We start from the raw sequence: 14,801 nt of genomic DNA on the forward strand, positions 1-14,801 counted from the left end.
ATGAAATATTTAAGTTTCAGTTGAATTATGTACTTACGTTGAGGCACTAAGTTTGTCCAGTATTTCCTCACACCTCGAAGTTATGTGAATAAAAAGCAAATAAGGAACAAGGATGTCCAGGTATCAGTGCATAACGGCTGTTTCAAGCTGCACCATTTAATCGAGCAATGCAAATATTACATCAATTTGAAATAAACTGCCCTCCTCGGAGGCATACGATCGTATAGATTTCCAACATACAGATATACTCTGTTATAATTTTTTAGCAAATTTTTCTTCAATACGAGAGACAAAAATGCATTGCTTCTTTTTGCCATTATTGTAGCAGAATGAATTTAGGGAAAAATTATCTAAAGCCTACTATAATTTACAGTGGCAGAAAGAAATAATGGGGATCAAGAAAAACTAATGGTGACATGACTACATTCATCTTTATCCTTATCACATTCAAAAGACTTAATGCAGCAAGTAGTCTACATCTCCTTAGAATTAAAACCGTTGGGAATTAACAATTAAGTTCTTGTTGTTGGTGATTAATTAATGTCAGATACTCTTCCCTACCACTATTTCACTATGACCATAAAATCAGCCATACCTACATAAAATAATGTCTCAGATGATAGCAGGATAATGATATATAGAGATGAGGTGATAACCAGAAAGAGGAAAGGCAAGGGTGACATAACATATTATGATTATCAACTAAAAGGGACCTAAACTGGAAAACAAAGGTCACATTGACCTCATTTGCAAACATGGAAATTAAAAATACAGGAGAAAAGTATTATAGTATGCTTTAGATATTTTTCCCTTAAATTCATTCTGCTACGATAATAGCAAAAAGAAGAAATGTATTTTAGTCTCTAATACTGATGAAAAATTTGCTAAAATTATAAGGGTATATCCTGTAGGTTGGAAATCTATATGGTCATACGCGTCTGAGGAGAGTGGTTTATTTAAAATAGATGCAATGTTTGCATTGATCGATTAAATGGAGCCGTTTGAAACGGCCGTAATGCACTGATACCAGGATATCCTTGTTCCTTATTTGCTTTACATATATATACATATATATATATATATATATATGTGTGTGTGTGTGTGTGTGTGTGTGTGTGTGTGTGTGTGTGTGTATGCTTAAATATATGAAAGTGTGTATATAAGTATTTTGGCATGTTTCATGTATATAGGTATGCATGTACATGAGCACGGATTAAAAATAAAATTCTCACTGATGTCGTATATATGTACAACTGATAAAAGTAGAAAGATATACTTTCAGACTTTATAATAAAAATCACCCCGTGGTAGCAATCAAGAAAGGAAACTTTGGCCAGATTCTTAATTCGTTCTCATTACTATTCATGTTAACATTCGCTGCACGTATCTGTTCACCACCTCCTACAACACACTATTTTTTTTAAATATATAAGCGTATTTGACGTTCAGTCCATCTTTACCTATAATTAAAACGAAATATAATTTGATTCATTTATTTAGGCCTTAGATAATAAGAATGCTAGGAACTAAATTTGGGTTACTTTCAAATAATCTGAATGAATCAGTCGAAAATAACTAGTTTCTGTATTAGAATAACGAGGGGAATTTTGAGCAAAATAGACTTGATTTTAGCCTAAAGTCATCTCAGTTTAGAAAACAAAAATATGTAAGCATGCAAAATAAAGCCAAAATAAATATGCGCAAGAGTTGAAAACTGCTGTTCGGTGTTGTGCACATTTGATTGATTAGTTAGGTTGTATTATCAGATGAGTTATATTTTTGCGGTAATTATACTTCAACATCATAAAACGAAATTTGGATTCGATTCCTAGAGGCTTTTCCCTTCACTTCACATGTACGTCAAGCTAATGTATATATGTACGATACATACACACACATACACACACACACATACACACACACACATACACACATACACACACACATGCATATAATATATATATATATATATATATATATATATATAAGGGGTGAAAGAGAAACATGAATAGATATATACACACACACACACACACACACACACACACACACATATATATATATATATATATATATATATATATATATATGTGTGTGTGTGTGTGTGTGTGTATATATCCAACTATACATATATATATATATATATGCATATAAACACACACTCACACATATGTATATATATACACAATACATACTTGTGTATGTGTGTGCGTATATATGTATATGTATGTATGCTTGTATGCATGTATACGTATTAAATCATTAAATTTCTATTGAAAAAAACGACACGCTGTATATATTTATATATACGTATTTTAGAAAAACAGTGCTAAATCATTGACGAATGCCATGCCTTTAACAGCAGGCGTTCAGAGAAGATATATATATTTGAAAATTACATGTTATGCATTAAAGATTACAATGGGATTTTCAAAGAGTGGCCCGCAAGATTTTATTATACTATAGTTCTAATTTAATGTAAATTTGGTATTACATTAAATTATAAAATGTATCGAGCACAATGACAGAGCAGGTATGAAAATACTTTTTTTCTGTTGCTGTGAGAGACTGTTAATCATATTTCTATTCAACTTGCATGGTTTTTTTTAACGTTGGTATTAGATTCAGATGTCATAAACTCATGAATGCAATATTCTGCGACTAAAGAAGCACTACTTTTGAAAATCACCAAATTTCAATCCTACGTGTTAATTAGAGTGATTGAAATATATCATTTCCATATAGAAATTTAACTTTGTTCTCTGCTAACAAAGGCATCGCAAGGGTGTATGATTTACGATGTGAGCTCAAATTTCACCGACATTGGCTTTATCTTTCATCCTTTCATTGTCGATAAAATAAGTACCAGTTGAATACGGAGATTGATATAATCACCTTTCCTCATCCACCGTAATTGCTGGCTTAGTGTAGACATTTGTAAATATTATGGCGGTGAGCTGGTAGAATCGTTTCTGCGCCAGAAAAAATATTTAGATTCATTTCTTCCGTGTTTACTTTCTGAGTTCAAATTGCGCCGAGGTCGACTTGGCCTTTCATCTTTTCAGGGTCGATTAATTAAAGTACCAATGAAACACTGGGGTCGATGTAATCGACTTGTCCCCACCAAGCAGAAAGGGTTATTATTATTATTAATTTCATAAACACACAACAAAGTAGACTGTTGAGAAAAAAAAATCCTAAAATCGGCCTACAACAAGTAACCTTAGATGCCAAGTACCTTCCTAAGTATCCTAGCTGTCCCTCATAACATTATCATTATCATTGTTGTTATTATTATTATTATTATCATCATCATCATCATCATCATTATTATTATTATTATTATTATTATTATTATTATTATTATTATTATTAGTGTCTGAAGCAAGTAAACACTTCTTCGTGGTTCGTAAGGCTTCTTTACAATTTCTTGATTTATCAGTTCATATTCCAAATTTTGTTGAACTGAAAAATAAGTAACTCAGTTCGGTGTAAATAGAGTACATCGGTCTGGTTAGACTTCGCTCTTTGGGGTGAATTTTGAGATTGAAAATTGCAGCGGCAGCAGGAACAACAACAGCAACAACAACAGCAACAACAACAGCAACAACAACAGAAGCAGCAGCAGCGACTTTAAAAATGACGCAAGTACGGCATCCACAACTATCCCCAACACCAACAACACCAGAATACCACCGCCACTGCCACCATTACCACCATATCCATAAATAAAGTGACAAGAACAGCTGTTCTTTTTCTAAGCAGAATGGTAACGGTTCAGCTCAAGCTTGTCGGAAAATGTTAACAAGTCCAGTTGAGATTTTAAAAATGCTAAGCGTCTACATGGTGCACTTGACAATGATTGGTAGAGCACTCTTCCTTAGCACATCGGGGGAAGTACAAGAAGACACTAAGAATAAACCACTATATATATAAATGTATATCATTAATGACAAGGAAACTGGATCGAGCAACGCAGGTCTGAGACCGGTCTAGAGTTTAGAAACATTTGTCACCCGTTAAGGTAAGATTCTCAACCGAAGAATTAACCAAAGAAAATACCACAGAAACCATCAAAAGTGAAGAATTATGGCTGATTCCTACATACCTCGGTTGGAGTATTTCCAAATAAAGGGAGCAGAGATGCCTCCAGAATTGGACATCTGTTTGCCACTAACAGCCTTCTTATACGTCATAGGAGACAAAACAATTCTGCACATCCACAAAATTGGAAAGGATAATTGGTCAGGTAAGAACATTGAATTGTGTTTACACGCCGATATGATGGTACCGAAGGCAACCCTGACCTGATCAAAGTATTTAATCGAACAGTTATTTTTAGCAGTAGAGAGCGGAAAACTGAGATACCACATTTGTGGTGAAACAACCCATTTAAGGCTTTCTGCACCATGCAAAGAAAATAAGAAATAGCTACTGCAGACAACATCAGCAACAAAAATCAGCACCACTACCGACAATAACATCAATAGCATCGTTGCCAAGAGCGGCAGCATCCAAAGCCAAAACAACGACATCAATAAAAGGAGTAGTAGGACAGATCCATTCAACATCAGCAGCAAAAACCAGTACCAATCCTGAGGGAAAACAATAACACCAACTACACTTTTGCAGCGAAAGACGCCTCACACACACCAGTTGACCAGGACCCCACATAACAAATATGACTGTGGAGACATACCTCTCTCCCTTGCTACAGATTTTTCAGATTGTGGAATCTAGACTAGCGAGTAATGGATGCCGGTGAGAGAAATATAAAAAGTTGCAAAAGGAAAAGACTAAAAGCAGAGATTAGAAGAGGAGACAGAGAAACCAAAACACTACCATACACCCATATACCTTACTTCAACGCGATTACAAACATCTCCAACACATTAAACACCACCAACATTGCAAACACCTTGACAACTGAAAATACATAGCAATTCAGAACAACATGAACTGCAATCCCAAGGCGTCACTAATTATACAGCCATATACACAAGAACTTAAAACATTCAAAAATACCCAGAGCTTACTCTAAGTGAATACGTCGCACCGCCGCATATTGCCCCTATTCACATAAAAATTATAAAAACAACGCAACAAACTTGCAAAAAACTGAAAACAAAATTATCCTAAACGAATGGAACATTTCTGTGAGACCATGAAAAGGGCTCTACTAAGAAATGTTTGTGGGGACATTCGCTAACAGCCAGAAGAATAGAATATCTGTCCGTGCACAGAAATAGGACAAGAGATTCTCTTCATCCTCCGTCTCTCTGACAAATAGGCACTTGTTCAGAACAGGCAGTTTAAATGCACGTGACCTGGGTACACTTGGAAACAGGGCCACCTATCCAATGACTTCAGATCACTGAGTTCAGATGTATTGGCTATCACTGAAACAAGACTCGCCGACCGACGAGCTTTCATGCCCATTTTCGGTAGATACGAGAGTTACTAGTCTCCATGTCAACCGGAAACGGAGTGCTACGGTGATGTTCCGGAGAGGTCTCAATCTCAAGGACTATTTTCTGCACCCAGAAGATAAGTCGGTAGTCCAAGATGCGAGCACTAGTGACGAGACTGCCTTAAGATTGGTGGCTGTTTATGCTCCGACAATCCTACAGAGGCTGGATTAGGGAATTAGTTAAGCGAGCGTTGATAGGGGTCATTCGTCTACAACAAATGATGGTTTGCCTTAAAAATGGCAGTTAGATTAGAATGGATAAGGCTTAGTAAAACGTAAGCGATAAAAAGGAATAGCAGACGCGCTTAGGAAAAGCATCACAACCGACGTGCTGGCGGTGAGATTGGCCTTGTTCCAAGTTTTCAATGCTAAGCACGAAAAATGCATTGTCTGAGCTGAAGCGCGTGTCTAAGAAACGAGGAATGAAAACTGCTTGGTGAGTCCAAGGGACAAAAGCGCAACATGACAACAAAGTTATAATTCCATCTTGGTGGAGAAAAATGAACACACAATACTCGAGTTCGAAGAGATGAATGCGGCATTTCGGCAGCATTTCTCCCAACTGCTTGGGACGAATGTCAGTCCGGCAAACAGGACGGGCTTTAGTGCCTACCTTGATGGCAGGCTATGGCTACCGGTAAATGGTGGGGAGGCGTTGTGAAATGCTGATTACAGTCGTGGAAACACGGGATTCGATGACATGCTGCACGAGGGTGGGGGCAAATCAATGGTCTATCTTGTGAGCTTTATTTCTATATGCCAGATTTCTTTGGCGTCCTCTTAACAGATATCTAACGCGAATGGCTGCAGAGCAGAGAATTCCTAGTTTTGAAAGTCGAGAAGCGGTAGTACTGTTGAGAAAAGACCCAAATAAGGAGAACCAAGTAAAACATTTTAGGTCCATAAAGCTGCTGAGCGCAGATTTCAAACTTTTGTCCAAACCGTTAGCAAAGAAACTGGCGTTTGTCGTCGAGAAGCTGATTGGTGATGTGCAAAGATGCGCCGTTCTAAGTATATCCTCCACCCTATGCGTTCCATCGTAGAGAGGGTGGGTAAAGAAACTGGCATCGATGGGGTTCTGAGGAATTTAAATCAATCTAAAGCCTTCTATAAGGTCGACCACTGACATTTGACAACCGTTTTCACGGCGGCCTTTTCCTGTCCTGTTTTTCGTGGCTGGATCACTGCAACGTACAGCGACATCTGCTCGCTAATTTGAGTGAATGATTATCTATCGTACGTGCACACCACCATGCGCTCGATCCGTCAAGAGTACCCTCTTGTCTCCTCTGTTTGTACTGGCTCTAGAGGCACTACTGCGGAAACTGGAGGCGTTGAGAAGCATCTCATGGGAACTAGGTTGTGGGAGAACTGTGTCAGCATACGCAGACGATGTAACCGTCATAGTGTCGAACAGCAGGCACATAGACCGAGTCGGCACTGCTCTAAACGAGTACAAGGCTGTGTCCGGAGCAAAGATTAACCGAGTGAAATTAACTAAGTCAATTGGTATACAACTCGACAGCTAGAGAGTTAGGTCCATGCTGTCCAATAACGCGGTGGGACGCTGGACGCAGGTGGGGACCGGTTAAATCGCTCGGAGTCTGGTTAGATCCAGATCTCCAAACAGAGAAGGATGAGGTGACGAGCAGAGTGGTAACTTTCACTTATACTTGAGCCGAGAGAAATCTATTCCTAAAAGATCGGACAGAGGTGGTAAATTCTTATATATTTTATATTATTGTCCGACTGTCATGTCTTGCACTAGTTTACGGCTGACCAAACTGGAGCGCGCACTATTCCACTTTCTGTGGAATGGACGCGTTCCACTGGTCAGGTCTTCCATTTCCTGCTAACAACCGCTGAATGGGGGAATTAGCATGCTGGGGCTACTAATGCGCAAACATGTCCTGAGGTTGCATCATTTCCAGCGTTGCCTTGACGGTGAGAAGATGTGGTCGTCGTTTGTCACATGAATTTCCACAGCTCGTATCTATGGCTGAGCTGTAGTTCTGGGTCAAACTTAGACAGAGCCAGAGTGCCTTGATCTCTAAGTGCAATTAGGCGCTCACAGTCGTCAGTCGGTTTGGCAATGCGGTTGATGGAAGTTCCACTCTGGCGTTCTATAGAATGTTAGTGGCGAGCAAGTGCGACGACGTTCTTGGAGAGACTCTCAGCGTTAACGAGAATCATCTGGTTGTTCTGTTCCGGAAGACTTTTGGGCCGGGGTCTATGGATAGTTTAGACAAATCGAAAGAGCATGTCTGCTGTACCAGATTTAAAGTTTTTTTTATACTGCTTGCATACTTACAGCTACAGTCACGCTGCAAAAATTGGAACTACGACTGTATCGAAAGTTGATATTCTTAAAATGTTTAAATCGCTAACTGATCTTTCGAAGGGCCATCGAAAGTAATTCCGAAATAAAAAAAAGTTATCGCCAAAATCGTGTTAATAACACGCAAAAGTCGTTTGGGCGACGTAGACTTAATAAAATTAAACACAGGCAGAAATATTACCAAGATAAACCAAATATAATATTAATAGTAACCTTAGTAATTACAAAGGAAAGTGGGTTTTCCTTCACATAAAAATATCGAAACCTAAGTACCCAATATTAAAGTCAAAGATAAAACAAACAAATTTAACAAAATATATCTTAATGAAAAGAGACGAATGGGAAAATGGAGAGATAAATGCTATAGATATCAATCTTCTGGCTGAAATATTTTACAGCCACATATAAACTACTTCCAAAATAATTTTATAGGCAATTTAAAGAACGCTAAAAAAAAAATGCTGTAGTATATAGAGAAACAGGAAAATCTAAAAACTATTGGGTTGTTCGGAAAGTTCGTGCCGATTTTTAAAGGAAAGAAAAATGTCAATAAATACTTCCCATTACATTTTTAATCAACCAAATAGGAACAATTTTGTTGCACAATGCGTCTCTATCTTTCCATTAACTTGAAGATACCCTCTTCCCAGAATTGGGGTAGTTTCATGGCAAAGAATTCATCAAGGTATCTTTTTACGTCATCGAAGGAATTGAAATTTTTAACATTAAGACTATTCTACAGAGACCTGAATAAGTGGAAATCCGAAGAAGCAATATCTGGTGAATATGGAGGGTGCGGTAACACATCCCTGCCGAGCTGCAGCAATTTTTGTTTGGTTCCCAAAGAAAAGTGCGGTCTTGCATTATCATGTTGGAAAACATCACCCTTCCTGTTGGCCAATACTGGACGTTTCTCTTGAATTGCTGCTTTTAACTCGTCCAGTTGTGTGCAGTATTGCTCAGAATTAATTGTCTGGTTACTCGGGTGAAGCTCCTAGTATAGAATTCCTTTCCAATCCCACCAGACACAAAGCAAGACTTTTTAAGAGTGAAGACACGCTTTTGGGGTGGCTAAGGATGGCTCATATCGCTTACTCCAGGATCGCTTTCTCTGAACATTTCTCATCACCTGTCACAATTTGCTTTAAAAAAGGCGCGTTTTCATTCCGTTTATAAAGCGAATCACTGATGGAAATGCGATCCAAATGGTTCTTCTCACTCAGCTCATGTGGCACCCAAATATCGTAGCGATTTGCGTACCCAAGCTTTACCAGGTGCTCATGAACGACGAATTTTGATAGGTTGAGGCTTTCTGCCAATTCTCGGGTTGTGCAATGTGGGTTATTCCCAATTAATGACTTGATTTGGTCATCATCTGTAGTGGATAGTCTGCCTGATCGCTCTTTATCAATAAGGCTATGATCTCCAGCTCGGAAGCTTGCGGACCACTTCTGTACAGTTCTTTCGGATAAAGAAACATCACCGTAAACTACGCATATTTCATTGGTTGCTTGTAATGCATTTTTCCCTTTACGGAAAAAGAAAAGCATCAAGTGCCGAAAATGAACTTTCTTATCTTTCATTTTAAATGGTTACAGAATTAATACAGTTTATAGGAACATAAACCTTCTTCCACGAAAAGATGGCTTAAACTGTTCTCTAAAGAGTTTGAAGGAACAATAGAAAAAGAAAGAGAAGATTAAGAATGAATGTCAAGGTTCATAAAAGGAAAGGATATTAGAAGAAGAAATGAATCTAAACCGTTGATGAAGTAGCAGAATTTGAAAACATCATATTTAAAATAGATGTCAAAATCATTCTAGTGGCTTTCAAGAATATGCAAAATTGTTGCTGACTCTGATAGATCAAAAGAAAATAACATTATGGGTCTTGCAGACTTACACATTCCAGTTGTCTCTAAGTACCTTTTCAAGAAGCTTCACTGGATACACTGTACACTGCCATCCTCACATCATGCAATACTTCATATTCAAAAATCTTTCAGTTACATGTCTTTTCCCTAATGCTTTCCTAAGGTAATATTGTCTGAACAATCAAGTTCTTTTCGCCAGTATATGTGTGTGTGTGTGTGTGTGTGTGTGTGTGTGTGTGTGTGTGTGTGTGTGTGTGTGTGTGTGTGTGTGTGTGTATGTGTGTGTGTGTGTGTGTGCGTGTGTGCGCTCTATTATTGACTCATTTTAGTGCTTTTTTACAAATCGCCTTTGCACAGAATCTATGGAAGTACCTAAAACGTTGCCCATTATAGGGAATAGAAGGCGACATAGTTTTCCTAACTTGTGTGCGAAATCGACCGGTGAAACTGAATGAACTAGATCTTTGATTTAAGCTATAAATTATCACGTCGGTCATTAAGAATGAAATGTCCAATCTTCGTATGCATGAAGTTTGACAGTCGTTAACTCTAAATTTTTATCCTGACAATTCTTTTGTTTTACAGCATTGAAGAGTCACACCATCACTTTTCGAAATGCTATTCATGGTGTCTGATTACATTGTAAGTTTTCTCTTGTAAATCAATTTTTGTGAAGCTATCGATAGGTCAAAGATTTGTGTTGTTTATGAATATGAGTTCCGTCGTGGAACCAATGCATCTCAGACAGCTCGAAACATCAATGAGGTGTTTGGTGAAGATGTGGCTAATGAGCGCACTGTATGTCAAAGTTTTAAGAAGTTCCGGTCTGGTGACTTTGCTTTGAAAATCAGTCCCGTGGTAGACCTGAGACCAAGGTGGATAATGACGAACTGGAAACTGTAGTGGAAGCGGGTACATCTCAAACTACGCGTGATTAAGCAGCAAGGTTTGAAGTTTTGATTCCAACGGTACTGGTCCAGCTGAAACAAATTGGCAAGGTAAAGAAGCTGGCCAAGTGGATACCATACAAAATGAAAGAGTATCAGATAACACGTCGTCTTCGAACCTGCTGTTTTTTGCTGTCACGGCATAAAAGCGAACCATTTATGTGTCGTATTAATACGTGTGAGGAAAAATGGATTCTTTTCAACAATAGCAAGCGTTCTGCATTGTGGTTGGATCAAAACGAAGTGCCAAAAACACAATCCAAAAAAGAATATTCACGAAAAAAGCTAATGCTGTTTGTTTGACGGTTCAGCGCTGGTCTCATCCACTACATCTTCATGAGACCTGGTAAGTCAATTATATCGGATGTATACATCAACCAATTGGATGAAATAACGAGTGAACTTGCAATTAAACAAACGAGATTGGTCAATAGAGACAGGCTAATTCTCTTGCAAGACAATGCTCGACCACATGTTGCACAAACAGCGCTACTCAAGTTACAGAAACTGAAGTTAGAAGAACTCTGTCATCCACCATATTCACCAGACCCTGCACCAACTGACTAGCACGTTTCCCAGACATTAGACAACATTTTGCTCGAAAAAAACCTCCAAATCTGAAGAAGATGCTAAACAGCCGTTCGTGATTTCATCACCTCTTGCTCTCCAGAATTCTGCGCTGCCGGCATAAATAAGCTACTGATAAAATGACAAAATTGTGTTGAAAATTTATTTGCATACTTTGAATAACTGTATTGCTTTCTGTCAAGATAAAGTAAAATAAACTATCAGTTCAAAACCGGATACTTCATTCTTAATGACCTGATATTAGTAAACACGGTGCGTTGACGTATATGTAAGTGCCTGTTTTTTCCTAACTTACACACGTACGTACATACACATATACTCGCACACACACACACACATACACACACACACACACACACACGCATACACAACAACAGAAGCAACATCAATAAATAAACACACTTCGATATCTTCAATAGACAGTTATCGAGAGACTTTGTCGTTTGAGATACGTAGCAAAACGTTATTCTTTTATTCTGCTGCGGTAAATTTGGTGATCGACGACTTCTCTTCCTCCGTTGAGATACAGCCATACTTCTGTTTCAGCTCTTCCGAATGTGTTTTCTTCTATGCCGTCTATTTTATCATTACTTTCATAGTAGTTGCTAAGTGGTTTACCGAGGTACCTATCATTATTTTTTCATACATCCGCATTGACGTTATTTCTTTTTGTATTGTTGTTAGAATGTTAATGTTATTTTGGAAACCGTTAGCAATACACAAAATTATCCCATTCTCTTTATTTCCTTCAGAAGAAGGTAACTATATTTATTTTGGTAGACATGTGCCACCATTTTAACCATATTCAAATGCTTTTTGTTCTATAGCAATAATAAATAACAAACTACCACTCCTAAATGGAAACATAGAATTCAACTTTGCTCTTTCTTGATATAACAATACAATAAACATCTCAAATTTCATGCTAATGTAAAGCAAAAATCACTTACCATAACAACAAAAATACATGGAAATGACTTCAATAATAATATGATTATTCTAACCGTACCGATTTAATCACTTTACTATTTGACTGACCTTAGAAATGAAATACAATTTGAACTTATCACCTTCAAGGACTTTATTCAGTTATTGATATCTAACCAATTATTTATTCTGCGTGGAGGCGCAAATGCCCAGTGGTTAGGGCAGCCGACTCGCGGTCATATGATCGTGGTTTCGATTCCCAGACCGGGCGTTGTGAGTGTTTATTGTGCGAAAACACCTACAGCTCCACGAGGCTCCGGCAGGGGATGGTGGCAAACCCTGCTGTACTCTTTCACCACAACTTTCTCTCACTCTTACTTCCTGTTTCTGTTGTGCCTGTAATTCAAAGGGTCAGCCTTGTCACACTGTGTCACGCTGAATATCCCCAAGAACTACATTAAATGTACACGTGTCTGTGGAGTGCTCAGCCACTTGCACGTTAATTTCACGAGCAGGCTGTTCCGTTGATCGGATCAACTGGAACCCTCGTCGTCGTAGGCGACGGAGTGCCAACAACATTTATTCTGCAGTTTTCTTCTTTTAGTGACGAAGGAATTTACATGAATGGACACTCATATATATATATATATATATATATATATATATAAATGTGCATGCAAATACATGTGTGTGTGTTTCTCAGTAGGATAGATGTCCTCGTATCAAATTATATTCATAAAGCATTAATTAAACAACCTGAGCTATGATAAAGGACAGTTCAATGGGGACCACATTTTATGATCAGACTTAGGTCCACTTGATTGTAAAGTATATGTTTAGCTATATTTCTGTCAGCGCCAATTCCCCTGATTTTATTTTATTGAAATCCTATCACTGATCTGAACTTCTTGCCAGTGAGATTGTTGTGACAGAATATACTTGTGGGATAAAGCCGCGGAATGTATGTATATCAGATATAATGCATTTCAAATTTTACTAAACGTAATACTCGTGTAGTCAATTACGATAATGTTAAGTACAGAATTATCTGAGACATTGCACGAAAATTGTATTTGTAATAAGGTCTCTTCTTTGTCCACGGTGAAAGAAAACAACTTGTTCACAAATGAGTATTCATTCTTCCCTTTTATTCTTTTACTTGTTTTAAACATTCAACTGCGGCCATGCTGGAGCACTGCTTTTAGTCGAACAAATCGACCTCAGGACGTATTCTTTGTAAGCCTAGTACTTATTCTATCGGTCGCTTTTGCCGAGCCGCTGAGATACGGGGATGTAAATATACCAACATCGGTTGTCAAGCGATGGTGGGGGAACAAACATGAACTCACACACACACACACACACACACACACACACACACACACACACACACACACACACACACACACACACACACATATATATATATATATATATATATATATATATACACACGACGGGCTTCCTTCAATTTCCATCTGCGAAATCCACTGACAAGGCTTTGGTCGACTCGAAGCCCATGAAGACACTGGCCCAAGGTGCAACTCAGTGAGACTGAGCCCGGAACCATGTGGTTTTGAAGTAAGCTTCTTACCACACAGCCACTCCTGCACATATAGTAGTCTATACTTCCTTACAAGAAGATTTGCTCCACCTCTGTCTATGGGGACCGATCTGCTGAGACACATGTTCCTCGGAGATATAGATTAGAATTGACAATACGATGTGAGTGGTTGATGCTTCAGTTAACAATTGCTTGATAGTCTACCAACGTAAGTATATTAGACGTTTATAAATTGCCTTTGCATCTGTTTTAATAAAACAATAATCAATATATAGGTGGTATTGATTTTAGCTAAGACAGGAGTCTGAAATGTAAAAATGATTGCCATAATGTCAAGTTTTAAATTCTACACAAAAGGAAATTTAAACTCAACTTAATACTGCTTTCTTTTGACGAGACACAAGGAGATTTTGAGTAGTTAATACTGTAAGTTGAATCGACAGCAGTATACAATTCATTATTTCAACTACCTGGAAACAAAATTTCAAAATTTAGATGGACAAGACAAATATGTTTATTGGTTCACTACAACGCTCATCTGTTTCCGGCCCCGACCAATCTGCATACCTGATTGTTTATTTCACATCAGATATATTTCGGTGTCATTACCCTTGTCAATCTGGTCAAAATTTATCACTGAACGTAAAAGACTGTTTACTAATTATTGATGGCATTTCAAAGTACAAATGCTTCTTGTTTGAGATGCTCAAATCATATGTTGACGTCGAACTTTAGAAAAGATTACGCGTCAATCCCAAAGCTCCAATGCCACAGAACAAAGGAATTCTGGAATTAGAAACGTCAGTTTCATTTTCAGAGCTTTACTCTCGAATGCAAACTCAATTGTTTTCAACGATGGTTAACATGGGGTTCTGGTTGCAGCTCCATATAACACACATTTTATGCTATAAGAACACAAAGACATAGTTCAAAATACTCATGAATAAGCTTCTTTTCTTCGGCCCTTTCTTCACATTCATACTTTAAGCACGTACAGATAACATAAAACAAACATTTGATAATTCTTACCTGACACATACATTCAAGGCAATCCTGTGGAACTGGACCTACAATGCAAAATAAACCATATATAT

The 14,801-nt window shown here is 37.9% G+C and overlaps 1 protein-coding gene across 1 annotated transcript in view; it reads right to left on the reverse strand.

Moving 5' to 3' along the window:
- The window catches only part of LOC106871800 (lysozyme), a 140,295-nt gene that overhangs the window by 80,390 nt on the left and 45,104 nt on the right, over nt 1–14,801 (reverse strand). Inside the window, exon 3 of the mRNA XM_014918442.2 lies at nt 14,737–14,774. Coding sequence (XP_014773928.1) covers nt 14,737–14,774 — 38 coding nt within the window. The remainder of the gene's footprint in view (nt 1–14,736; nt 14,775–14,801) is intronic.

The sequence above is a fragment of the Octopus bimaculoides genome, chromosome 1 (genome assembly GCF_001194135.2).
Source record: "Octopus bimaculoides isolate UCB-OBI-ISO-001 chromosome 1, ASM119413v2, whole genome shotgun sequence".
Lineage (NCBI taxonomy): Eukaryota > Metazoa > Mollusca > Cephalopoda > Octopoda > Octopodidae > Octopus > Octopus bimaculoides.